Source organism: Orcinus orca, chromosome 8 (genome assembly GCF_937001465.1).
Source record: "Orcinus orca chromosome 8, mOrcOrc1.1, whole genome shotgun sequence".
Classification (NCBI taxonomy): Eukaryota; Metazoa; Chordata; class Mammalia; order Artiodactyla; family Delphinidae; genus Orcinus; species Orcinus orca.
This window is the reverse complement of record NC_064566.1, coordinates 61127100-61154789: the sequence shown is the minus strand read 5'-3', so window position 1 is coordinate 61154789 and position 27690 is coordinate 61127100. Positions and strand designations below refer to the sequence as shown.

At 36.9% G+C, this 27690-nt stretch overlaps 1 protein-coding gene and 1 long non-coding RNA gene across 25 annotated transcripts in view; one reads left to right on the top strand and one right to left on the bottom strand.

Annotated features, from left to right (window-relative positions):
* DLG2 (discs large MAGUK scaffold protein 2) overlaps window positions 1–27690 on the top strand; it is a 2044900-nt gene that overhangs the window by 1303869 nt on the left and 713341 nt on the right. Inside the window, exon 1 of one of the 24 annotated variants that reach the window (XM_049713439.1) lies at window positions 26462–26479. The exons of the other annotated variants lie outside the window; for them this stretch is intronic. Within the exon in view, the coding sequence (XP_049569396.1) occupies window positions 26477–26479 (3 nt within the window). The 5' untranslated portion in view covers window positions 26462–26476. Of the gene's footprint in view, window positions 1–26461; window positions 26480–27690 lie in introns of those variants that run through there. 24 annotated transcript variants of the gene reach the window in all.
* Window positions 1–27690, bottom strand: part of LOC125965184 (uncharacterized) — a 1042439-nt gene that overhangs the window by 538694 nt on the left and 476055 nt on the right. The window lies entirely within an intron of this gene.

Sequence of the window (27690 nt, the reverse complement as noted above, 5' to 3'; positions counted from 1 at the left end):
CATGATACTATACATAGAAAATCCTAAAGAGGCCACCAGAAAACTACTAGAGCTAATCAATGAATTTGGTAAAGTTGCAGGATACAAAATTAATACACAGACTTCCCTGGTGGTTCAGTGGTTAAGACTCCATACTCCCAATGCAGGGGGCCCAGGTTCAATCCCTGGTCAAGGAACTAGATCCCGCATGCTGCAACTAAAGATCCTGCACATGGCAATGAAGATCCTGTGTGCCACAATTAACACCCAGCGCAGCCAAATAAATATTTTTTCAAAAATTAATACACAGAAATCCCTTGCACTCCTATACACTAGCAATGAAAGATCACAAAGAGAAATTAAGGAAACAATCCCATTCACCATCATATCAAAAAGAATAAAATAAGTAGGAATAAACCTGCCTAAGGAGACAAAAGACCTGTACTCTGAAACCTGTAAGATGGTGATGAAAGAAATCAAAGATGACACAAACAGATGGAAAGATATACCATGTTCTTGGATTGGAAGAATCAATATTGTCAAAATGACTATACTACCCAAGGCAATCTACAGATTCAGTGTGATCCTTATCAAATTACCAATGGCATTTTTCACAGAACTAGAACAAAAAAATTTTAAATTTGTATGGAAATACAAAAGACCCCGAATAGCCAAAGTAATCCTGAGAAAGAAAACGATACTGGAGGAATCAGGCTCCCTGACTTCAGACTATACTTCATAGCTACAGTAATCAAAACACAAACAGAAATATAGGTCAGTGGAACAGGATAGAAAGCTCAGAAATAAATCCATGCACCTATGGTCAATTAATCTATGATGAAGGAGGCAGGAGTGTACAATGGAGAAAAGACAGTCTCTTCAGTAAATGGTGCTGGGAAAACTGGACAACTACATGTAAAAGAATGAAATTAGAACATTCTCTAACACCATACAGAAAAATAAACTCAAAATGGATTAAAGACCTAAATGTAAGACTGGATACTATAAAACTCTTAGCAGAAAACATAGGCAGAACACTCTTTGATATAAATTGCAGCAAGATCTTTTTTGATCCACCTCCTAGAGTAATGGAAATAAAAACAAAAATAAACAAATGGGACCTAATGAAACTTAAAAGCTTTTGCACAGCAAAGGAAATCATAAAGAAAACGAAAAGACAACCCTCAGAATGGGAGAAAATGTTTGCAAATGAAGCAACTGATAAGGCATTAATCTCCAAAATATACAAACAGCTCATGCAGCTCAATATCAAAAAAAAAAAAAAAAAACTAATCAAAAAATTGGCAGATCTAAATAGACATTTCTCCAAAGAAGACATACAAATGGCCAGAGATCACATGAAAAGATGTTCAACATCACTAATTATTAGAGAAATTCAAATTAAAACTACAATGAGGTATCGCCTCGCACCAGTCAGAATGGCCATCATCAAAAAGTCTACAAACAATAAATGCTGGAGAGGGTGTGGAGAAAAGAGAACCCTCTTGCACTGTTGGTGGGAATGTAAATTGGTACAACCACTGTGGAGAACAGTATGTGGGTTCCTTAAAAAAAACTAAAAATAGAACTACCATATGATCCAGTCATCCCACTCCTGGGCATAAATCTGGAGAAAAACCATGATTCGAAAAGATATATGCTCCCCAGTGTTCACTGCAGCACTATTTACAATAGCCAAGACATGGAATCAACCTAAATGTCAATCAACAGATGAATGGATAAAGAAGATGTGGGGGCTTCCCTGGTTGAGAATCTGCCTGCCAATTCAGGGGACATGGGTTCGAGCCCTGGTCTGGGAAGATCCCACATGCCGCGGAGCAACTAGGCCTGTGAGCCACAAGTACTGAGCCTGCGTGTCTGGAGCTTGTGCTCCACAACAAGAGAGGCCACGACAGTGAAAGGCCCGCGCACCACGATGAAGAGTGGCCCCCGCTCGCTGCAACTAGAGAAAGCCCACGCACAGAAACGAAGACCCAACACAGCCATAAATGAATAAATAGAAATTTAAAAAAATAAAAGAAGATGAGGTACATATATACAATGTAATAGTACTCAGCCATAAAGAAGAATGAAATAATGCCATCTGCAGAAACATGGATGGACCTAGAGATTATCATACTAAGTGAAGTAAGCCAGAGAGAGAAAGACAAATGTCATATAATATCACTTATACGTGCAATCTAAAAAGATGATACAAGCGAACTTATTTACAAAACAGAAGCAGACTCACAGAGTTTGAAAACAAACTTATGGTTACCAAAGGGAAAAGGTGGGGGGCAGGGATAAATCAAGAGTTTGGGATTAACATATACACAGTAATATATATAAAATAGATAATCAACAAGGACCTACTGTATAGCACAGGGAACTCTGCTCAGTATTCTGTAATAACCTATATGGGGAAAGAATCTGAAAAAGAAGATATAAGTAAATATATGTAAAACTAAACCACTTTGCTGTACACCTGAAACGAACACAACATTGTAAATCAACTGTACCCCAATATAAAATAAAAATTAAATTTAAAAAAAAGAAGATACCAAAAAAAAAAAAAGGAAAGCGACCTATATCGAAATGATAAAATTTGATGCCAGCACTCAACACTACTTATTATTTTGAAGGGGAAAAAAACAGTAACCACAGTGTGGACTATGTCGTAAATCATCAAGCATATTAAAGCATCTGGTCTGTCTAATCCATTGTGATTCTGGAAGGGCCTTCCAGTGGGAATCACTAGTTGAGTGGTCTCATTATCGGTAATAAACTCAGCTTGCCCCCTGTTAACTTGGTAACAGGCACAGCTACAGCTAACAAAGCTGTCCTTGCCAGACACATGCCTCTAGGTTCAGACATGATCACATTAAGGAAATGCCCCTCCAGGGGTTGTTCTGATGACACATGTCATCATTTTCAGTTAATTAAAAAGAGAGACATGGCCTGTGGTTAAGCATTTTGACCTAAGGGCCCCCAGCAAAACTGAGAAAAGAAATTTGCAGGCCAGGTTACTGATGAAAGCTGGTCTGGGGTTGACCTTTAGGTAGGTCATTGTAGTAACCTGGGGCTAATTAGAAAGAGTCAAATATCTAGACTCTTCTCAAGTCCTCCAGAAGCTTTCCCATCTCACTGACAACCCATCTCACTGAACCTTCCTCTTATCTTAATAGCTATTGCTCTTAGTTTAAGAAGTATACTGGTCAAAAGTTTATTTAATTCAAGTTTATTTGATGGCAACTTGGGTTAATAAATGTCTGCTTTGATGGGGAAATGATCTGGTTCCTTTAAAGTGGAGCATTTTGTTGACACGGCCAAGAGCATAGACTTGGGGTTCAACAGAAGTGGCTTTTGAATTTGATTATCAACACTGTCACTTCACTACCTATGTGAACTTGAGGAAGTTACTTAAACACTCAGAGCCTTGGTATTGTATGTGGTAAAATGGGGAAAACTGGAAATAATTTCACGGTATTGGTGAGAGAATTGTCTGAGCAATTTCATACGTGGTTTAATAAATGGGAAGAATAATAAACACTAATAATTTTTGAACCATATGCTGGGCACTATTAAAATTTTTTTCATGTGTTAATTTATGCAATCCCCACAATAACCCTGTGAAGTATATTGTTATCTCCACTTTACAGGTGAGGAATCTTAGGCAAGAGATAGATTCTTAACTTGTCCAAGGTCACACAGCATGTACTGAGGGGCCTGCAATAAGAATTACGTTATGCTCCCTGCATCTCAGTAGTTGTAATAAAATTTAATTTGCTGAGTTACTCACTTAAGAGACTGAGAAAGACACAAAAGCAGCGAAGGTCAAACAGAGTATAGTTTTACACCTCATTGATAAAAGGTCAAAGAGCTACAAAGAGAGGAAAGTTGTTCTATCAATACAATGTGGTAAATAGGGGAAATTTGCACATATATAAAATATGTTGTGAAAGTTAAAACAAGCTGGAAGGAGATCATAGAAGAGGTATTAATGATGTCATTGTATGTAACAAATAATAAATAGGAATTGAGAATGAGAGCTTGGGTGAAAATCCTGAACAACACACTTTCATGTATTATTTTTTTTCATGTATTATATTTTATTTAATTCTCAAAACATTCATGAAGGAAGCAATATTTTTTAAAGCTAAGGAAACAAAGATGCTTTGAGATCATGAAGTTCGTAAAGCTTGTGTCATTAGTAAATGGCAAATTGGACTTGAACTCAGGTCTTCTACCTTCTCCCACATAACTGGCTGTGTCATTTGGGGAAGGTCTTTATGGACACTGCTGGAGCTCACCTTCCTTGTCCTCCATCAGATGAGGGAGCTCGCCTATGTGATGGCTTTGGTCCCTTCAATTTTGTAATTTGTATTTATGATCTCAGGGGTCCACACTGCTGTTAGGTACCGTGATAAATTCATATAACAAAATTTTTTGAGTGCCTCCTGTATGTCAGGCACTCTTGAATTCAATTATTAGGAGCAAACAAATTTCTACTCTCATGGAGCTTATATTCTAATCGGAGTACACAATAAACAAAAAGGAGGGCCTCCCTGATGGTGCAGTGGTTAAGAATCCACCTGCTAATGCAGGGGCACGGGTTCAAGCCCTGGTCTGGGAAGATCCCACGTGCTGTGCAGCAACTAAGCCCATGGGCCACAACTACTGAGCATGTGCTCTAGAGCCTGCGAGCCACAACTACTGAAGCCCACATGCCACAACTACTGAGCCTACGTGCTGCAACTACTGAAGCCCACGTGCTGCCACTACTGAAGCCCCTGCTCCTAGAGCCTGTGCTCTGCAACAAGAGAAGCCACTGCAAAGAGAAGCCCGCACACCGCAATGAAGAGTAGCCCCCGCTCGCCACAACTAGAAAAGCCCGCGTACAGCAACGAAGACCCAACACATCCAAAAATAAAATAAATAAAATTAAAAAAAAAAAAAACAAGAAAACCATAACCACACATGGTGATTATGCCTAAAACAATTAAAAAAAAAAAAAGGATGTTGGACTTCCCTGGTGGCGCAGTGGTTGAGAGTCCGCCTGCCGATGCAGGGGACATGGGTTCATGCCCCAGTCTGGGAAGATCCCACATGCTGTTGAGTGACTGGGCCCATGAGCCATGGCCGCTGAACCTGCGCGTCCAGAGCCTGTGCTCCATAACGGGAGAAGCCACAACAGTGAGAGGTCCGCATACCGCAAAAAAAAAAAAAAAAAAGGATGTTATAAAGTAATAGTGCTCTGAAGAAAATAAAGTGATGTGATAGTGGGACTGGAGAGGGCAGTGGCTTCTTTAGAAAGAGGATTTGGAGAGTGCTTCTTGGAGGAAGTGATGTTTAAGTTGTAACCTAACTACAAGAAAAAGCCAGAAATGCTTTCATTATTCCTGTTTTTCTTTTCTATTTTTCCCTCTACCTAGTCCCCAAAACCTGACTTTCATTTGCATTTTTTATTTCTCTTGCTTGCTCCTTCATTCCCTGTCTTAGTGAACATCACCTTTAACTCAACTAACCAAGCCATTTTACATTTCTAGGAGTCATCCTGACTTCCTTTTTCTTCATAGCACTTCCCTTATATGGTTACTAATTCTTACATAGTATGTTTGCTAAATATCTTGTCTCTGTCCCATAGTCTTCATTGTCAAGGCCCTTAGTCCAGACCTCTTTACTGTCCAGGATTCTTGCAGTTGCCTCGGAACTTGTCTCTCGTTTCTTGCTTTTACTTCTTCTAGTCCACGTAGCTCTCTGCGTTATTATAAAAGCCAGCTATGGTCCCATCATTTAACTACCTGAAAACCTTTAATGGCACTTAATTGCTTCATAAAATCTAAACTTTTTAGTATGGTATTTAAGGCTTTTTACTGGTGCCTGTCATCCCTTCCCAGTTCTCCCCACCTTCTTTCCCACAATGTAGTCTGTGTTCCCACCTCACAGAAGTTCTCTCAAGTTTCCTGAACACACTGTATTCTTGATGATTTCCATGCACATGTTGGTCCTTCTCTGACGCCCTGTTTCCTAGTAATCTCCTTCCTTTCCTTCAGTAACTACTTCACATCTTTATTGAAGCCCTTCCATATTCCTGTATGTGTGACACTGAGAATTAGAACAAGTGGCATACAAACCCCAAAATAAGAGCAGCAAAATCAGTGGGAAAAAAATCATTTTTCTCTCACATAAATGAAGTTGAAAGCTAGACAACCCATAGTTGATATGGGTTCAAGAGACCTAGAGTCATTCCATCTTAACTTTTCTAGCATTCGAGCACAAGGATCCCTGTTTCTTGAGCACCTCTTGGCTCAAATGGCTGCTCTAGCTCCAACCATTACATCACATTTCAGGCAGCAGGAAGGAACATTAAGAAGAGTGTGCTCCGGGCTTCCCTGGTGGTGCAGTGGTTGAGAGTCCGCCTGCCAATGCAGGGGACACGGGTTCATGCCCTGGTCCGGGAAGATCCCACATGCTGCGGAGCGGCTGGGCCCATGAGCCATGGCCGCTGAACCTGCGCGTCCGGAGCCTGTGCTCCGCAACGGGAGAGGCCGCAACAGTGAGAGGCCCGCGTACCGCAGAAAAAAAAAGAGTATGCTCCCTATTTTTAAGGACACTTCCAGAAATTACACACAAGAGTCAACTCATTCACTGACCAAAGATGGTTACACAGCTACATCTAACTTAGAGAAGTTAACATTTAATTCTTTAGTGTGGTGACAGTTTCTAAGGAGAAGAGAATAGATATTCATAAGCAGCTAGCAGGCTCTGCTACAGTCACTCTGTATAGTAGTGTTCCTTATGAGGTTTATTCTTTTAGGGTTTATCTTTTAAGTTTTCATTCTTCTAACATAACCCATGCCTGCTATAGAATAGAAGACACCTGTTGTCATCTATTATCTGGACCTTGCCTTATGTCTCTACGATTAATTTCCAAGACTATTCATCCTCCTCAGTACCCATTCTATCTAAGGTTTCTGTTTGTCTGCTTCACACTTTTGTAAAATTGCATGATTTTTCCTTTAATTGGAATGCTCTATCCCACTCCTACCTCTAGTCTATGAGCACTCTCTGTATCCATCCCCTATCCATCTTCGGTTGATCTTATTTTCAATTATTTGTTCACCTACCTGCCCCCAACTAGACCCTGAGCTCCTTGAAAACACAGACTACGGCTTATTTATTTCTAAATCCTCAGCACCTAGAACGTGACCAGAAAAAAAAAAAAAAAGTCACACTCAATGCATTCTTGAATAAATGAATGAAATGTGCAATGGAGGTATATATTCAGCCACTTGTTTCATATTTTTTTGCAAACATTTGTTTATTAATGGTATGTCTAATTTCAATCAGCAAGCTGGATACTGAGATACAGCGGTATGTAAAACAATGACTGTTCCTCCCTTAAGGAGTTTAAATTCACGATGAGGGAGATAGGCCATAAACAAGTAGCATAATTCTAGTTGTGAAAGAGATTAATACAAAGGAGAAGAAAACAAGTACCTATAATGCTGTGGGGCTACAAGCAGGATACATTTCAGTTATTCATAAACATGTTTAGTTCTTATTTTTGTTGCATTCTTCATGGAAAAAAGTAGATTAAGAAGTTTGTGTTCTGTCATGACAGATTCGTGCCTCTGAGTACGGTTATCACCAAGAGAATTGTTAATTAGCTTCTTTTTTGAGTTCAGTGACTTGAAAAATTATAACGTGCCAAGCTTTGGATCTGGAGATTAATGTGACTGCTGACATTAATGGCTTAAAATAAATTATTGTGGTAAATTAAACTCAATTAAAATTCGTGGGATGTTCATTTCTGTTGACCGGCTAAATGTTTATAATGAGGAACCCTTACTTATTCATAAATTATATTTATTGAATGCTCAGTACTGGGTGCTGTTTTAAATGCTTTACATTCATTCATTCATTGAGTCCTCACATCAACCATTTTAGATAATGATCTAATCGTCATCTTACAGATTAAAAAAAAAAAAAACTGACACAAAGGTAGGTTAACTAATATGGCCAAGGTCATGTAGCTGGTAAGTGAAGGAGCCACAACCCAAGCCCAAGCAGAGTCTGTGCTTTACACCCTCACTGCTCAAAAGAAGAGCCCCCAGACAAGCAGCATCAGCACCACTGGGCAGCTTGTTAAAATGCAGATTCTCAGGCCCAGTCCAGAACTACTGAATTTGAATCTGTATTTTTTAATAAGATCCTCAGATAATCCAAATTCATATCAAAATTGGAGAAGCGCTGGTCTAAACCACTATTTTATACTACCTTAGACCAGCTTAAGTTTGGGTATACTCTCAAATGCCAAGTGTTGATTTAGTTCCCTTTGTATCTTCTTGTAGCCCCCGGCCACATAAGTGCTTGCTCAGAGAATATGCACTTTCCATCTCTTACATTCTATATCAGAATGCTACATCCTCTCTGGGAATCTGGCTGCTTGTTGAGATTTAATTAAAATATTTGTCAAAAATACTGACACCATTGACCTCTGTTTTGCGAACTCCTTGGGTCATGTGGATTAAGAGAAATGCGGTATCATCTCATCATTAAAAGTGGTTATACTATTACATTGGAAAAACTTGGAAGGAGGAGGTAACATGTCAACGTGAAAAGAATATTTTAAATCCTCCATTGATTTTCTCTCTCTGTGTTTGCTCTTTTTTATTAGCAGGGATACCTGCCAGCATCATTTTCTTCTTTCTCTGGTTTGTAACTTTTCCATTAAAAAGTAATTTGAAAGACAGTATGACCAGAGAGTTTTATCTGTACCTTTCTTATAGTACTTTATCATTTTGTCTCAGAGTTATTTGAGTGCATACCAGGGTATAGTTACAATCTCCAGCTTCTGTAGAGTATACGTGAGAAACCATGAACTGTGCGAAGTGGTTTTCTTTCTTAGGTAATTCATTTGATCCTCACCACAATTTTCTCATGGAGATATGATTATGATCCTCATTTAAGACGTGAGGAAACTGAGGCCCAGAGAGTTTAAAAGCATACCCAAGGCTCACGGCTTGTAAACAATGGAATTGGAGTTGAACTCAGGCAGTCTGACTCCAGAGCCCCCCGGCTTTACCAGTGTACCAGCCAGCCAGGATTTCATCACAAGCAGCAAGTGTAGAAATGGGCATAACAGTAGTAGGATTTACACATTGTTTTTTGCTAGATCCTAAAAGGCAGTTGTTAACTTACTTGTGTTTCTAAATTATAATTTTGGTCTCACAAAATTATACTTTTTAAATGATAAATGTTTCAAACATCTTATTGTTCAAACAACCCCCTTTTCTTTCATGCATCATATTGGATGAGAATGTGTAGCGTTGAATTAGAATAACATGGGTGTTCATTTTGAAGAACACTTAGCCGAAACTCTGAGAACCACTTGGAATTTTTTTCCCCCAGAATTGGCTGGCATGGACCACATATGAATTTGCAATACATAGTTAAGAGTAAAACTCTGACTGAAATCTGATTCCCTATTGGTAATAACTAACAATTGAGCAGTTGCCGAGAAGCATCAATTGAATAAGTGCCAATGAGGTTCAAGATAAAGGTGTCAAGGGCTGGCGTGCCAAAAACAATTAGTCTCTAAATTCTTTTGAATCATAGTAAGTTTATGACCAACGCAATTAAAAGAGGCATGATTGGATCTGACTAAAAAAGCAATAGAAGAATTCTGGAAACTGTCCCCAGGTAGTCAAGTTCAATGGAAGCTGGAGGAGGAGTAAGAGACTGAGTCAAAAAAAAAAGGTATTAGAGGAATACGGAAGTCCATCCTATCAATGAGGCAACCAGAAGAAGATGTCAGATACTTAGAAAAAAGCATTCATGAAATAGTTTGTCATCTTAGTTTTAATTAAAATGAACATAAGGTTTTACAGTCTTCCCATATAGCACCATAGATTCAAGCCTTTGAGTCCAGATTTTGTGGTATGAGAAGGTGTAATTTACTCATTCCACATACTTTTTGTTGTTGTTGTTTTAATTTTTTATTGAAGTATAGTTAATTTGCAATGTTGTATTAGTTTCTTATATACAGCAAAGTGACTCAGTTATATATATATATAACTTTTTCATATTCTTTTCCATTATAGTTTATTACGAGATATTGAATATAGTTCCCTGTGCAATACAGTAGGACCTTATTGTTTATCTCTTTTATGTATAGTAGTCTGTACCTGCTAATCCCAAATTCTGAATTTATCCACCACCCCCCTTTTCCCTTTGGTAATCATAAGTTTGTTTTCCATGTCTATGAGTCTGTTTAGTAAATAAGTTCATTTGTATCATATTTTAGATTCCGCATATTAGTGATATAGTATGATATTTGTCTTTCTCTGTGTGACTTACTTAGTATGATAATCTCTAGGTCCATCCATGTTGCTGCAAATGGCATTATTGCATTCTTTTTTATGGCTGAGTAGTATTCCATTGTATACACATACCACTTCTTCTTTATCCATTCATCAGTTGATAGACATTTAGGTTGCTTCCATGTCTTGCCTATTGTGAATAGTGCTGCTATGAACATTGGGGTGCAAGTATCTTTTCAAATTAGAGTTTTCTCCAAATAAATGCTCAGGAGTGGGATTACTGGATCATATGGAAACTCTATTTTTAATTTTTTAAGGAACCTCCATACTGTTCTCCATAGTAGCTGCACCAATTTACATTCCTGCCAACAGTGTAAGAGGGTTCTCTCTTCTCTACACCCTCTCCAGCATTTTATTATTTGTAGACTTTTTGATGATGACATTCTGACCTGTGTGAGGTGATACCTCATTGTAGTTTTGATTTGTATTTGTTTAATAATTAGCAGTGTTGAACGTCTTTTCATGTGCTTAGTGGCCAGCAGTATGTCTTGGCTTCTGCCCTCAAGATGTTAATAGTTTAATACGAGAAAATTAAACTGTGGTGGACAAATAACTGTAACTCGTTATAGGTGCCATGACAGAAGCAGATAAGTGGCTCACTGGGGACCCAAATATGGGGGTGCTCAATTCTCTTTGCAGTTTTCCATGATCTTCATGACCTGAGCGAATCTCATCCAATGCCTGGCTTCCTTTATATCCATATCAACTGTATGTTTCTCTCCCTAGGCCTCAGTCCCTCTGGTCACACAGAATTTGTTTTCCGAGTCATTCCATGATCTTTCCTAACCTGCATGCTTTTGCATATGTTCTCCTCTATGCCTGGAGTATCTTTTTTTATCTCCATCTGACAAAATCTGGTTCCTCTTTAGGGCAGAGCCTCCTGAAATGCCACCTTCTCTGTGAAGCCTTCCCCCTTCTCCTGTTAATTGCACCCTCCTCTGTGTTCCAGTGAAGTTTAAACTTAGCTCTGTTGTAGCACATGTCACATTATATTTGGTTATGCATCTGTAACTCCCAGAGGCAAAGATTCTGTCTTTATATCTGCCCCAAGATTTATCAGAGTGCCTGACGTGTATTGGGCTTCCAGGAAGTGAGTTTGGTTTGGTTTGGTTTGGTTTTTGACACACAGAGGGATGAAATAAGTTGATTTAAGTCTTTCTGTAACCTATTTCCTTTTTTGGCCCATGATACAGATAGTCAGTTGATACATATTACGGTACATGTGCTCTTGGCAGTAGTACTTCTAATTGATTCTACACTGACCTATTTGAGGTTTAAAAGCATGTTTGACTAAGGAGTCTGTGTTTGACCTATCTTCACATTGTTAGGGATTTATATGGCTTTTCCATTTCTGAATTAGAATGAAGGGTATCAGGCTGGTCCTGTATGAGTGAATTAACTTTCTTAAACATTATGCCTGATTTCAGGAGGTGCCTGTTTAAGCTAGGCAGCTCTGAAAAACTAGAGAATTTGTAATCTGCTATTCCAAATGGATCAAAACCAATAAGCATAAGTTAAATAAATACCATCCTTAATAAGTAATAACACAAAAATATTTCTGTTAAAATATGCTTAAAACATGTTAGTATCCTAGTTGGAAGATTGCTTATAGGTCTAACAAAATTTTGAATAAAAATTGAGCAATAGGGCTTCCCTGGTGGCGCAGTGGTTAAGAATCCGCCTGCCAATGCAGGAGACATGGGTTCGAGCCCTGGTCCGGGAAGATCCCACATGCCGCGGAGCAGCTAGGCCTGTGCGCCACAACTACTGAGCCTGTGCTCTAGAGCCCACAAGCCACAACTACCGAGCCCACGTGCCACAGCTACTGAAGCCCATGTGCCTAGGGCCCATGCTCTGCAACAAGAGAAGCCACCGCAATGAGAAGCCCACGCACCACAGTGAAGAGTAGCCCCCACTCGCCACAACTAGAGAAAAGCCCGCGCAATGAAGACCCAACACAGCCAAAAATAAATAAATAAATTTAGTTTTTTAAAAAATTGAGCAATAAATTTACATAGACTTATCATGGTGATCACTTTGAAATGTATAGAAATACCAAATCACTATGTTGTCTAACAGGAACTAACATAATGTTGTAGGTCAATTATACTTCAAAATCAAACAAACTCATAGGAAAAGAGATCAGATTCGTGGTTATCAGAGGCAGGGATTGGTGGTGGGACACACAGGATAAAGGCAGTCAAACAATACAAACTTGCAGTTATAGGGTAAAGAAGTACTAGGGATCTAGCGTACAGCATGATACATATAATTAAGACTGCTGCGTGTTATATGTGAAAGTTGTTAAGAGAGTAAATCCTGAGTTCTCATCACAAATACTTTTTCTATTTAATTTTCTATCCATATGAGATGATGGATGCTCACTAAACTTAGTGTTATAATCATTTTATGACATATGTAAGTCAAATCCTTATACTATGCACCTTAAGCTTATACAGTGCTGTATGTCAATTGTATCTCAATAAAACTGGAAGAAGAAAGCAAACAAACATGTAGTTTGCAATATAAATATGAGCAATAAGCTGACTATGCAAAGATAGTGTTTAAGTTTACATATTGATTTTATAAATATATTTTGGAGCAACTTCTCTAGGTAAAAGAGTGTGATTAATGCTATGGGAAACATAAAGGTGAGAAATATAGAAACTTCATCCTCCAAGGAATCTACATTGGGGGAAAGGACAAGGTTTGGAGGGAAGTGCACCTCCATGCCCCATTGCTGTGTGTGTCCCATCATGGTGGCACAGAGCTGGTGGCAAAAAATGCGCAACGAAAGACAAAACTGCCTTGAATCATATTCTAGTGGAATGATCCATAGTAGAATATCCTTGGGAAATGGAGGGAGGGATAAATTAGGAGTTTGGGGTTAACATATACACACTACTATATATAAAATAGATAACCAACAAGGACCTACTGTATAGCACAGGGAACTATGCTTAACATTTTGTAATAACCTATAGGGGAAAAGAATCTGAAAAAAATAGATATATATGTATATGTATAACTGAATCACTTTGCTGTCCACCTGAAATTAACACAAGAATGTAAATCAACTATACTTCGATTAAAATAAAATAATAGAATATCCTGCATAAAAACGAATAAGTCAGTTTGGGATGATTAAAAACCCTGACACAAGACCTTCCTGGTGTTGGGGAAAGAATTGTCATCTCCAGATCCCCAGAGCAGGGTTTAAAATTGGAGGAATTGATGCTAATCTCTCTGAACCTAGCTTTCTCAGTTGTCAGTGAGGCTAATGATCCCTGCTGTACAGTTTGCATGAGTGTTTGTCATATGTATGTGTGTGTCTATGTAGAAAAATAAGGGAATGCATAAAAATCATACCATAAGCTCTTAAATGCTATCCATATATTGTTGTTAATAAGTCATTCATTCATTCATTTATTACAGAAATATTTATTAAATACATTTACTATGTGCGAGACCTTATGTGATGTACCACTGCAGCAAAGAGGAATAAGATACAGAGCCCATGTCTTCGTGGAGGTCTCAGGCTTGTAGATGATAAAGATATGTAAAAAGACAAATGAAACGCAATATGATAACTATGAAGAGGGAGTAAGAAGTACTGTGGGACACAAGCAAGGGCGTAATTAATATTGAGTTCAGTAGAGGCAAATGTTTTAATAAATAAATCTTTCTTTTAAAAAAAGATTTTATAAAAATCTTACTTATGTAAGAAATTTTTCAAATCTTAATGTATAGAAAGGAGTCCCCAAGGGAGATAAGGTTTAGGGAAGGGCAATCCATGGGGAAAGGAAAATATAAAGAAAAACTCAGGGAGATTGGGATTTACATGTATACACTAATATGTATACAATAGATAACTAATAAGAACCTGCTATATAAAAAAATTAATTAAATTTAAAAAATAATAATAATAAAATAGAAAGACTCAGAGAAAGCTTAGCAAATGCAGTAAGCTGTTTCTAGTTTGGTGTAGTAGGAATAAGGTCTGCAAGCTGAGGAGTGGGGAGAGATGACAGAACAGGTGGTTGTTACTATAGCGGTATAGCATGGTACAGTGGTTAAGAGCATTGGCTCATCCAGACTGCTGGGGTTTGATTTCCTGCTCTGTGGCCCACATGACCTTGAGCAGTGACCTTAGCTTCCTCCTCCATGAGATGGGGGTAACAATAGTACCTATCATAAGGTTGTTTGAGGACTACATCAGGTAATATATGTAAGGTCCTGAGAAAAGTGCCTAGAACATCATATAGAGTATATGTCTTAGCTGTTACTATTATCATGATTTCCCCCAGCCTATTCCTAGGAAATAATGTATACTGCCATTGGTCCTTTATTCTGACCTTCCCATGTATTATTTTATTGAAGGATTCCCAACATAAAAGTGAGGCGGACAGTGAAAGAGCTTTGTCAGGCTTGGTCATTGAGATAGAGGCAACCCAGGATGGGGTTGCCTGACTCTTAACTGGCTGCTCCAACCTTCCTCCTGGCAACACCATTCTTCCTGGCTGAATTCCTGCACTCAGGAAATGACTACTCTTAACTTCCTCTAGCCTAGGTTAGAGCTCTCTGTTGCACCCTTCTTCAAAGTCTTCATAACCTTTCTGTTGAAATAAAGTCAGTGATGTCTGGGCAGCAGTGGGGATGGACATGTGGGAGGAGATGGGGAGATGAGTATTGTGTGGATAGAGAAGCTCTCTATCTTCCATTCTCCACTTCTTCCTGCCAAGGACCTGGACTCCTAGACCCTGACCCTTGACTAGAAAGGCAGGCCTCTATAAAGGTGGGAAGAGACCACTCTTCTCTCACCTGGCCTTCTTGGTGGGTTGATATTAGAGTGTGTGTCAAAAAGAGGGTAGAAGGGTAGAAAAGATGATGTGACCTTTATATCCATGTATGATGAAAATTGTTGTATTTTTTTTTCCAATTAATGGCCTTAAGAGAGAGACCTATGTACCTCCAAAGCCTGGGGCAGGAGCAAGAGGCTCTATGGTGGGCTGGCTATAACATGGCCCACTGAATGCTGCACACAGGATAATAAAATGTGTGGATATCGGTGTATAGAAAAATACAGGGAAGTATCTTAAGAGAAGTTAAATTTCTAGAAATCTGTTGTTTAGACTTATCCACCCAGAAAAGCACGTCTTCCACACTATTTTCTGTCTCAGGCAATTTCTTATCCAGAACAATAACATTTTGTTCAATTCTGTGGTGCTTCCTGGTCTGACCACCACTGAATCTCTCCTCATTGTTGGGTCATGTGTCCTATTTTTACAATACAACCTGATGTTTTCTATTGCCATCCCATCTTAGTATTGATTAGTCCTTATAAGCTCTAATCATGCTCATCTTAATATTATTTGGGAGCTGAACAATAACAGATTCTAGAACATTTTGGCCTGTTCAGGAATCTGACCCTGCTGTACCCCTGCCACATTGGAGAAAGGTTTCATAGCAGAGAGATATGCTCAGGTTTCCCATTACACAGACCTGATGAGTTTCATAAAATATACCCAAGTATTAAACTCATTAACATCTTCATTATGCCATGCATTAGCCAAGGATTTTATTACCTTTTTTGTTCATTTGCAATCTCACCAAATTAGTCATCTGATCTTAGTATCTTTCCCATTAATAGGAATTAGAGAGGGTTTTTAGTAGTCATTTAATTAGTTTTAAACATATGTTTCTACATCCATCATTAAGCTCTAGACTGGATTTCTATAAATTGATGAGAGTGGAGTAGGTAGAAGCTACAGCGTGTGACTTTGTACATGCCTACTGATCTCTCTGGGTGAGTGTCGGGCTCTCAGGCTGTACGACCAGAATACTGATACCCATCTCCTAAAGTTGTGGTGAGATGAGATTAGATGATATATGTGAAAATATTTTATAAACTTTAATGGACATAAGGAAAATTGGATATTGTTATTAAATAACCAAGGAAGAGAAGTCTGCTTTACAGACCTTTCTTCTCATTTGTGTCTTTCTTGCAATATGAACTGTAATTGAATTCTGAATTTTACTCGTAAGTGTATTAAAACTTAAAGATGTTATAGTTTGACATCTCTGTGAAATGTCATCAGAAATTAATGTATTATAAACACCAGCACTTAAAAATATTGAAATACACTGATTGCTATATTAAGACTAACATTGTATCAATGTGCTAACAGTATGTACTACTAGTTCTTTAGCCATTTATTTAACATTAATAGAATAATAACTGTAAGTGTTAAGAGAAATAGAAAAATGGATATGGTTTTTTTTATGTATTTAGAATTGAATGTCATAGGAAGATCAAATTCATTCATTCACTCAGCAAACATTTGCTAAGTTTCTAACATGAGGCAAATGTCGCACTAGTTACTAGTGATAAGCAAATGAAAAGAGAGAGAGTTTCAGCTTCAAATGCCTAAGCTAACCCCAACTCCCAGTTCTCTTAAGAGAAAGCATTCTCTGATATTTCTTAGAAAAGTTGAAAGGAATCTTCTTGGCAAAAACAGGGCATGTAAAAGGAGTTTTCTTTAAATGTAGCATGTGAGCATCAAACTGAACAGGTACACGTAAGAAAACTTTTGATAGAAAAATATCCTGGAGGAAACTTAAAAAATTCTTTGCTATTCAGCACTTTACATAAACAGCATTAATTGGGAAGATTTGCTTCCTAATATTAAATTTTAATGGTTGTACAAATACAGGCCTTTTTTTATTTCACATAATCAGGCTGCTTCAGAGACTGCATGTGATACTATTTCAGCTAATATAAATTCTTCGTAATATAAATAGTATGCTCAATCCCCTTAACTCATTTGGTTAAGGGAATTGAGCATACATTAAAAATAATGTAATTTTTATACATTATTGGGCTTTTATTCCTCGTTCATTAGCAACACTTCTTAAGTGTGTAATTGTTATACATGTGTTAGAAGATTGATATTATTCCCTGAGTATACTAATTTATAGATCAGCATTGCCCAAGTTATAGTTTTGTTTTATGCAACTCTATCTTAATTTTCAGTTGAGTTTGTTAACACCACAGGTGAAACATAGGAACCAATGGAATTAAGTTTTTGTGTATGTTTTGTGAATTCTCTCCTTGGGGTCACTGGGATATTTGAAAAACATATGGTTAAAAAATAGTAATAACCTCTAGCTTTTGTGTGAAGCACTGAGTATTAGAGAGATATATTAAGCACTAACTATGTGCAGGTTTACATACTGTGTATAAATCAGTAATCTGTGGGCTACTCCCTTAAGGAGTCTAGTAGAAGAGATAAGAGAAGATATTACGAAAGTTCAGGGCCCAAGGTGATGAGTCTCTGCACAGAGCTTGGTACTTAATGAATATTTGCGGAATGAATAAATCAATGAAGTGAAAGAACACACAAAGAGAGATACTGACTAAGGAGATTATTTTTAACAGATGTCTCAGGGAAATTTTCAGGGTGAAAGTGAGACATTTGGTAGAGTGGTAGAATTTGGACATGAAGGAATTCCAGAAAGGAGGAGCAACATAAGGTTTTACCTAGATTTTTTTTGTTTATTTTTCTAATTGTTCTTTAGAATCTGAATTTATTATAAATAAACAGCTAAAAATGAGAACCCAGTTACAGTACATACAAAGGGGCAACTTTCAAACCAATACACTAAAAAGATTGAATGACTACCAAAAGAAACCCAGATGTGCGCTGACTGCAGGTCCTGAGTATTACAAAAACAAAACGTTAGCCATAAGTCTGAATATTCCGTGCAGGCCCATGTATGTATCTCTGGGTGGAAGGAGAGTACTTGAACAATCTTAGGGATTTCTCATCGCCCTGAAGAAACTCATTGAAGGGTAAGCAAACATTTGCCTCAAGAGAGAGCAATAGCAAATAGTTCAGGGATCCTGGTACAATGTTTCTTTTTCCCTAATGATTTTTTATGATTTAATAAATACCATGTTCCAAGTACTATATTCATTCTAAATAATAAACCCTAAACTTAAAGTTTTCTTTATTTCTATTTTACAAATGAGGTAAAACTCAAAGATATATACTTAGTGATTTTTCAAAAATTATAATTTTAGTATCAAAACTAGGATATAAATATGTCTTTTCAATCCTCAAGTCCAAGCTCTCTCTACATTAGGCTATCTCCTACTCCAGAGAAAAAGTACAAAGGATTTAGAGGCAAAACCTTGAGTTCAAGTTCGGTTTCAGCCACTACTTAATGTTGTGACAATATCTAAGCCAACTAGAGACAAAGAACCCATTTAAGAAACTGTTATAACAGATCAGGACAGAGAAGATGTGTATGTGTAAGATATTACCAGTGAAAATAGAGATTGGAATAGATTTCAGAAATTCTCTGAGGGTAGAGTCAGCGTGTTTTGGCAACCAGTGTAATGTATTATCTTGGTATTTACAGTATTCATTATATGGTCTGTTTTTCCTGAAGTATGGTCTTTGGAACATTAGCTCTGGGAGAAACTACATAGGAGTTAAGGTAACAGTAGCTGCTGTACCAAACCCTGAGAGTTCAGGCTCTTAATACAACAGAAATACTTTTTTTTCACCTAACCGTCTAATGAAGGGTTTCTCAACCTTGGACTAGATAATTCTTTGTTGTTGGGGGCTGTTCTGTGCATCATGGAGTAATAGCAGCATTCCCTGCCTATACCCAGTAATGTCATACCACCCCCTCCTCAAATGTGATAACCAAAAATATTTCCGGATATTGCTAAATGTCTCCTCAGAGACAAAAATCACTGGTCTAATATATATTCTGGCTACTGAGAACTTTCCTCCACACAGTGATACAAAAGACCAAGTTTCTTTCATCTTGAGGACCTGCCATTGTCCTCAGTACCAGCTGACAGAGGAGTAAGAGATCATAGGGAAGGAATACCCATTTCTCAAAAGCCTTGTTTCGGGAAGTTACTCACATGATTTTCCCTTAAATTCCATTGGCATGAATCAGTCACATGGTCATACTTAGTAGCAAAAGGAGCCAGGAAATATACTCCTTAGCTGGAAGTTTTTTCCCATTCCGCTTTCTACTATGGAAAAGAAAGCACAGCTTTGAACAGCTAGCCATCTCTGCCATAGTCTGAACTAAAAGAAATTTCCCTAGTCATAGATGTTCGGAAAATCTTCAAATTATATTCCTCCATTAAAGACTCACAAAACACATTAGCACTTTAAAGCCTCTGAACAGTTCAGCATGAAATACATTTGTTCAACTTTGTGTAACTTAATATGCCTTGAATGTATTTGATTTATAGAATCTCTTCCTTGCTTTTTGGGGTTATTTTGAGGTAATATCAGTGTTCTGCTGAACCCTGGAAAATGGTCATCATGTCTCTTACTTTTCCTCTTTTTCCTGCCAGTTTATTTCTGGTTCCTTTCAGAGGTATTAGAACCTTGACTAGACAATGGGCAGGAAGAAGCTCAAACGGGTAATGGACAGTTTGACTATATTCATTGATTTGTTAGTTTAGGAGACATTCTGCCTAGCCCCATCTATTGATTTGATATTGGCTAATAATGATCAGGCTTTTTTAGTAATTGAACTTCTTTCTACCGTTAACTCATTTTTTTAGGAGCTGAATATGAGCTAACCACTCATATACATACTGTCTCCTCCAGTTGTTACTTTATTTTGATGATTGCATAATGTCAGTTATTGAATGCAGAAATACAAAACCACTTTATTCATTATAATTCATTTATGTAGTGGGGAATCATAAAATTTTCACCATATTTAAGCTTCTTAATACCTGAACTACCACAGGCAATATAATGTTCTCTATGCTGTTAATAACCCACTATAAAATCTCTCCACTGATTCCCTGTATCAACCTTATTATATCCTTCATGCTTCCAGTTGCACATCCCCTGCTTCTTTTATTCTCCTTACTTATGTCTACACTTTGCAACATATGTCATAGTTTGCTCTGTTCCCTCTTCTTTGTCTTCATTTTCCCCCATCACCAAATTAGACAAGTTTATTCTTTTACATCTTTCTCTTTCTTAACTCATCACTCATTTGAACCCAAATACATTGCAATTATGTCCGTTTTGTGATAACCTATTAGACAAACTAAATGCTTACATATAAAACAAATATTAGAGATACAGGTTTCTATTACAGTGTGGTAGGCAGAGTTTTGGTCCCCATGATCTCTGCCAATTGGTATCATTCCTGTGTAGTGTCACTGCATTCCATGGCAAAAGGAAATATGCAGATGCAGCTAAGATTCCTAATAAGCTGACCTTAAGATAGATTATCTTGGATTTTCTGGATGGGTCCAATAGAATTACAGGAGCCCTTAAAATCAGGAGAGGAAGTCAGAGAGGTCTGAAGCATGCAAAGTACTGGCCTGTCGTTGCTGCTTGAAGCGTTAAAAGACCACATGAAAAGTGTGAGAAAGAAATCAGTTCAACCAGTGAACCTGAACCCTAAGCTCCAGATGAAAACCACAACCCTGGGTAATACCTTGATTTATCCCAGTGAGACTCTGAGTGTGGAATCTAGTCATGCCATGTCAGACTTCTGACCTAGAGAGATAGGAGGTAATAAATAACTATTGTTTTAAGCCACTAAATTTGTGGCAACTTGTTATGTAACGATAGAAAACTAAAACACAGGGAACAAGTCAGTTCTTCGCTTTCCAGAACAGCCATACTGGAATTTTTTAAGCAGTGAGCAATTGTCATACACTAAAATTATATGCTGGTTCAAAGAAATTGCCCAATACATTACTTTTCTAGATATTTCTACACTAAAAATGAGGTAATCCTGTTCATGATCAGTGATGGTGCTTCTTCTCTTTTCATGCCATACTATGCCTCTATTTATTCCCCTTCATCAGTGATTTTTTTGTTTCTACTGATGCTAGACCCTCTGTTGATATCATCAAACTTATCATGCTCACTAGTAACATTATTAGTGCTCCCCGGTATCCGGTTCTCCTCTCCTTCATGGGCATATAGAATAATACATTTCCTAGCCTCTCGGAGTTTAGGCAGGGTCTTGTGATTAATTCTAGCCAATGGGCTATGAACTGAGGTGGTGAAAAGCCCCCTCTTGACCTTCGGCTTTTAAGGAATGGCCTGGAGAACTGCTCAACTTTCAGATTTGTGTAAGAAACAAAATTTGTAGCATTAAGGTACTGAATGAAGTTCAGGGGTTAATTTTGTTCAACAGTGTAACCTAACCTATCCTGACCAATACAGGTAGAGCAAGGATAAGTTCTACCCAGTGACAATATTTTGCTAGGTTTCTGGATTATTCTTGATTATATAGAAATCAAACCAAGACACTATGCCTAAAATCACATGAAAGTTTTCTAATTTGTGTTGAATGAAAATTCAGAATGTGATTTTTGAAAAGCAAAACTAAGTTTTGACAAGTGTTGGACTTGTGTATTGATTAAAACAGGCACATGCTTAATTCCCCCAAGCAAAGTCTCTACTGTGATCCATACTCTTTTTCCTGTGATTTTCTTTGAAGCTGCTTCATTCATTTGAATCTCACCTTGAAGAACAGAGCATCTCCAAGACAGTCATTATTTCTTCACTGTAACATGACTAATAGCTTCTGCCGTAGGTGACAGTTCTTTGCAGTCTGTTTCTTTTCTTTTTTAAGATTTGCATTGAAATGTATCTTCTTCAAATGGATATGTTTATACCTATCCAGAATTAATCACATTTATATTATGTGATAACTGTTTTCAATAGATTACCTAACTGCCTGAAAAGATAGCCACTCTTAAGATAGAACCAAGATGATTTTCTCTCACAGTCAAGTTGGAAAACATCCAGACAGTTGGTGATCTGTTCAACAAGGGGGATGAGGAGGAGAGCTGTAAATTGAATGTACTAGTTATGGTTCTCTTGTGAAATTAAAACTAGCTGAGCTTTAGTTTCCAACCTGAGAATTCATAGGCACATACATTTTAAAAGCTGAGCTGAGAATGCACTCTGGCTAAATTTGATTTTATCTAACTTCCAACATTAGTTCTCCATCTTGAGCTCCCAGAGCAGAGAAACAGTGATCTACAAAGTTTGCAGTGATCAGGCTTGGGCTTTTGAAGGATTTATTTATTTATTTAAAAAATAGGACAAGACACCAGGTTTGGATCTGAATTTATAGCTCAGCATTCATGTCAGTATTTGTAATATTCATCATCATCTCCTTTCCACCAATTCTACTATGTTTGTGCTTTTGCTCACTAAATATTAAATTTCTTTTATTTCTTGTTTGTTTTTTAAATTAGTATTTTATTTTGTTACTGACAAGAAAGAATAAGTAGAATAATAGTCCATTGGGTCATCTGACCTTTGTGTGACTAACGTAGCCAAACATATTAAGAACAAATGAAGAAATGATTGTAGTAAAATTTAAGACTATATTATTTTTGGTATGGTCTCCTCCTTTTAAGCTAGTGGAATAAAAACCACAATATTTCTCAAATTTTAATGTGCCCAGGAATCACCCAAATATCTTGTTAAAATTCACGTTTTGATTCAGTAGGTCTGGGATAGTTCTGGAAATTTTGCATTTTTAAGAAGCTCTCTGATGATGCTGATGCTACTGATCTATGCTTTGGTCCTTACTTTAAGTAGCTTACCTCTAAAGCATTCATTCAGTCAGTCAGTCAATGGATATTTATTAAGTCTCCAATATGAGCTAGGCCTTTTAGATTTAAAGATAGGACATTTCCTTGCTCTTAAGGAGCTTCCATTCTAGCAAAGTTAAGCTCAAACACAAATAACTAATGAAAAATTTAAAAAGTAGTGTAATTGAGATGACTACAAAGGCTGTAGAAGGTCAGATAGGGAGTGACTAATTCTTCTTGCAGTGCAGCAAGAAGGTGGGAGCAGGCAATGGAAGACTTCCTCTGACCTAAGACTTAAGAACTAGGAGTTCTTTCATTTTGAGGATTTATCTTTGCTGGAACAAGGCCTAAGGAATTCGTAAACTATGTGAGCAGCTACTCCTACAAGTGAAGAATACTAAGAATGTGGCTCACAACCTGACAGCAATTTCCGATGGGAACTATCCTCATCTCCCCACTGACCCGAAAAAATAAAAATAAAAAAGTGAAAGCAAGCACAATAGTTGAATTCAGTTAAATGAGCAATTAGAAATGAGTCATTAACCGCTTATTTTCAATTCAGCTTAAGAAAATTCAAATGCTTACTTGATGGTTTCTATATAGGTTTTAAGTAGACAAATCCTCTTGTCATCACCTCTGAAAAAAAATTATTTGCAAAGGTAGATTTATCTGTAAGTTAATATGCTTAAAGTTCATATGCTCCAGGTCATTTATTTTAACAGCCCTTTCTAAGACCCTAGGAAAAATTTTAGCAAACTTGTTCTTATAATTTTGTGTCTTTAAAAAAAAAGCTCCACGAAACCTGGCTCCATCCCTGAAAGCATACCTTCTATTGTAAGAATGATTACAGTTTTCGTGTTTGCTTTGAGGAATGTGTTCTGGCATCATATAATTGGTAAATGATATTTAAGCAGTTTTCATACAGTTGAGCTCTGCAGGTAATAAACAACCCAAAGAAAGGAACTCTCCAGGGATGATAAAAATTATCTCTTGCTCATGAATATTCCATTTACTCATTTTCTACAGATGGATGATTTCATTTGAAAGTAACAGAAAAACACAGAACAACCTGCATGAAGTGAACAGTGCTTACTGTAGATGGATCATAATGAAATCAGCATGTTGGCATAACTGTTGATGTGCAATGTAGTGAGCCCCTCTCCTTGAGGATCTATACAAATCCATCCTCTTTCCCTTATATTAGAATGAAAGTATAGCATATATTCTAAGTTTGGAAATATTGAAGCCATGTACTCTATTTAATTTTGAGTAATGTGTCTTATCTCCACAACAAACAAATGTCTGAATATAATTAGTCCTTTTCTTCCCTACACAGTTAAATTTGATTCTTATAGCCTAAGTTTCTTGTAGGTGATAAAACTGGATAACATCTTTTTTAAACATAGTCATAATATAATCCTAAGGAAGGTCTACTTGCTCTTGGTTAAAAATTTTGTTTTCTTTTTTTTAGTGTTATTTTTTGTCTAAAGCAATAGGGAAAATTTGGATAGTGGGCATGCTCATGTAATATATACCTGTAGGCTTATCTTTTTTTCCTTTTTTAACCTTTTAAAATTAAATTATTCAAAATAATTTTTGAAAGCTTCTCTTGCACAAGATGTGCCCTCCCAGAAGCAGCCAGTACTCTGATTTCTTTCTCCATAAACGAGTTTTGCCTGTCCTTAAACTCATATAAGTGGAATTATGTACATATGTGCTTTGTTCTGGTTTCTTTCACTCAACATGTTTTAAAGATTTATCCATATTGCAGTGTGTATCAGGAACTTGTCCCTTTTATTTCTAAGTAGTATTCCATTGTATGAATATATCACAACTTGTTTATCCATTTACCTATTAATAGGCATTTCAGTTTCCTATATTTTGCTATTGTGAATAAAGCTTCAATGAAGATTCTTGTACAAGTCTTTCTGTGGACATATGTTTTGTTTTGGGTAAATATCTGAAAGTAGAGTTTCTAGATCATTAAGTAGACATGTGTTTGACCCTAACAAGAAACTGCAAGTGTTTAGTAAGGACCTGCCAGACAAATTTCTATATTGGTTGTTCCATTTTACACTCATACCAGCAATGTATGAGAGAGCAAGTAGCTCTGCATCCTCTCCAACATTTGGTATTGTTAGTCATTTTAATTTTAGCCATTCCAGTGAGTATAGAGTGGCATCTCTATAGTTTTGATTTGCATTTCCCATATGACTAACAATTTTGAGCATCCTTTTATACATTTATTGCTCATTCATATATCCTCTCCTGCAAAGTGTCAGTCTAAGTCTCTGCCCATTTTTTAAAATAGACTTCTTATTTTGGAATAATTATAGATTTACAAAATATTTGAAATGATTGCTCAGAGAGTTCCTTTATACCTCTCACCCAGTTTTTCCCATTGATAACACTTTATATTACCATGGTATATTTGTCAATATTAAGAACCCAACATTGGTACACTACTATTAGCTAATTCCAGACTTTATTTAGATTTCATCAGTGTTTCCATGACTGTACACTTTCTCCTCCAAGATTCAGTCCAAGGTTCCACAGTGCATTTCTTTGTCATGTGATTCCGTGTCCTCTAGTCTGTGACAATTTCTCAGTCTTTCTTTCCCTGTTTCTTGTGACCTTGATGATCTTGAGGAATATTGACCAGGTATCCTATAGAATGACCCCAATCTGGATTTGTCTGATTTTTTTCTCTTTCATGATTAGAGTTATGAATTGTTGAAAGAATACCACAGAAATCAAGTGTTCTCATCACATTATATGAGGGGATATATGATATCTACATGTCATTCCTGGCAATGTTAACCTTTATCACTTGGTTAAAGTAATGTTTCTAGGTTCTTTCAAGGGAGAGTACTAGGTAGTATTTGTATGTATATTATCGCATGTAACCATTATAATCTATAATTTGTATATCTTTTCGTTTGTGTGCTGAGTCTATATAAACAGTTCTTATTGATGTCTCTGACTCTAATCCAGTTTGATAGGATTTATTCTAGACTTCCCTCTCTTTCTTATCTGTAACTTCCCACCCCCCTACCCTCTGACAGTGAGAAGCCTGCCTTCCACCATCTACCATCCTTTTGCTTACTTGTTTAATACCAGTGCACATGTACAGTAGTCTCAAACTTTTTTGCTTGAATTCTTGTGAGAAATAAATGTATCAGAATACAGTGTTTATGTACAGTATAGGGGCCCTTTTCTTTTTAACCATATAGTTTCTGGTCAAAACAACATTTTCCAAAGTTACTTAGGTCTCCTCCTTTTTTCCCATTTAAAAAATAATTGTGTTGTTTACTTTTTTATTATCCATTTGTAAGGATTTTTTTTATATATTCAGGATGCAGTTTGTTTGGGGATGTTTACTTTGCAAATATTCTTTCCCAGACTGTTACTTACATTTTTATTTTCTTTACAGTGACTTTTGACAAGAAGAAGTTGAAATTTTTGTGAAGTCCAGTTTATCAAATTTTCTTTTATGGTTAGTGCCTTTTGCATTCTAAAATACCTTTGCCTATCTCCAGGTCACAAAATTCTTCTTTTAAAATGATTTTTTACATGTTTTCTTCTATGAATTATATAGTTCTAGCTTTTACATATAGACCTTTAATCCATCACAAATTAGTTTTTGTGTATGGTGTGAGATAGATGTTGAGGTTCAATTTTGCCTATACAGACATCTAGTTGATCTAGCATGATTTATCTACCCTTTTTCACATCCGAAACCACATGCAGAATTTTCCTACCTGACTTTCCTCTACTCTGTTTATGTAAGTTCCAGTTTCCCTAATACTGATAAAGGGTTAGCACTCCTTTCATACTGTTCAATCTTACCCCTAATTCTGATGTACCATTTATTTGACTCTTTTTACATAGTTGTCTTGGTTTTATGTCTGTTTTTGAAGAAGCTGTGCAATTTATTTACAAAAACATTCACGTTTTTTCGTATATTTTGATGTTACATTATCTATAAAATAATACTGTTGTGCCGGTTATTTGTTCCCTTGTGCTCTCTTAAAACTGGAGTAAACTGTCAGTTGTAGGCCCGTTCAGTACATTTCAGTTTCTTTAAAAATAAAATCAAGAAAAAAATCTGTTTACCTTTTCTCAAATACATTCTCTAAAACTCTTGCTTCTTCTGAGAATTCCTAATAGACAAAAAATTTCAGTAAGGGTAGGCTCTAACTTTACTTCCTGCATTTTGCATTGAAAGCATTATGATATCATAGAAAGAACATCACAGGCTTTAGTTTCTGAAGAATGGGGATTAATATACACTTGCTACCATTTTGTCCTGCATGACCTTGGGCTAGACATGTCCTCATGTATAAAATGGGAGTAATAGTATTTACTTCATACAGTGGGTGTGAAGCTTAAATTAGTTATTAAGCCAGACTATCTATACCTTTGGGTAAACAGAAGTGGTCCAGGAAGGTACTCAAACCAAAGGAAAAATATGGCTCATTTTCTTAGATCATTATGCAGAGGTTTTAGGGAGAAGTATATTAGTATCATATATATATTGTTTTAATTTTAAAGATGAAGTATGAGATAATAATTAACTTTGGATAGGGGCTAGGGTAGCTGTATGTAAGCTATACCACCAAATATTTTGTCTCCCAATTCAATCGTTTTGTAGCCATTACACAATTTAGTGAAAATATTTGGAAACCTCTAGGTTGACCCATAAAC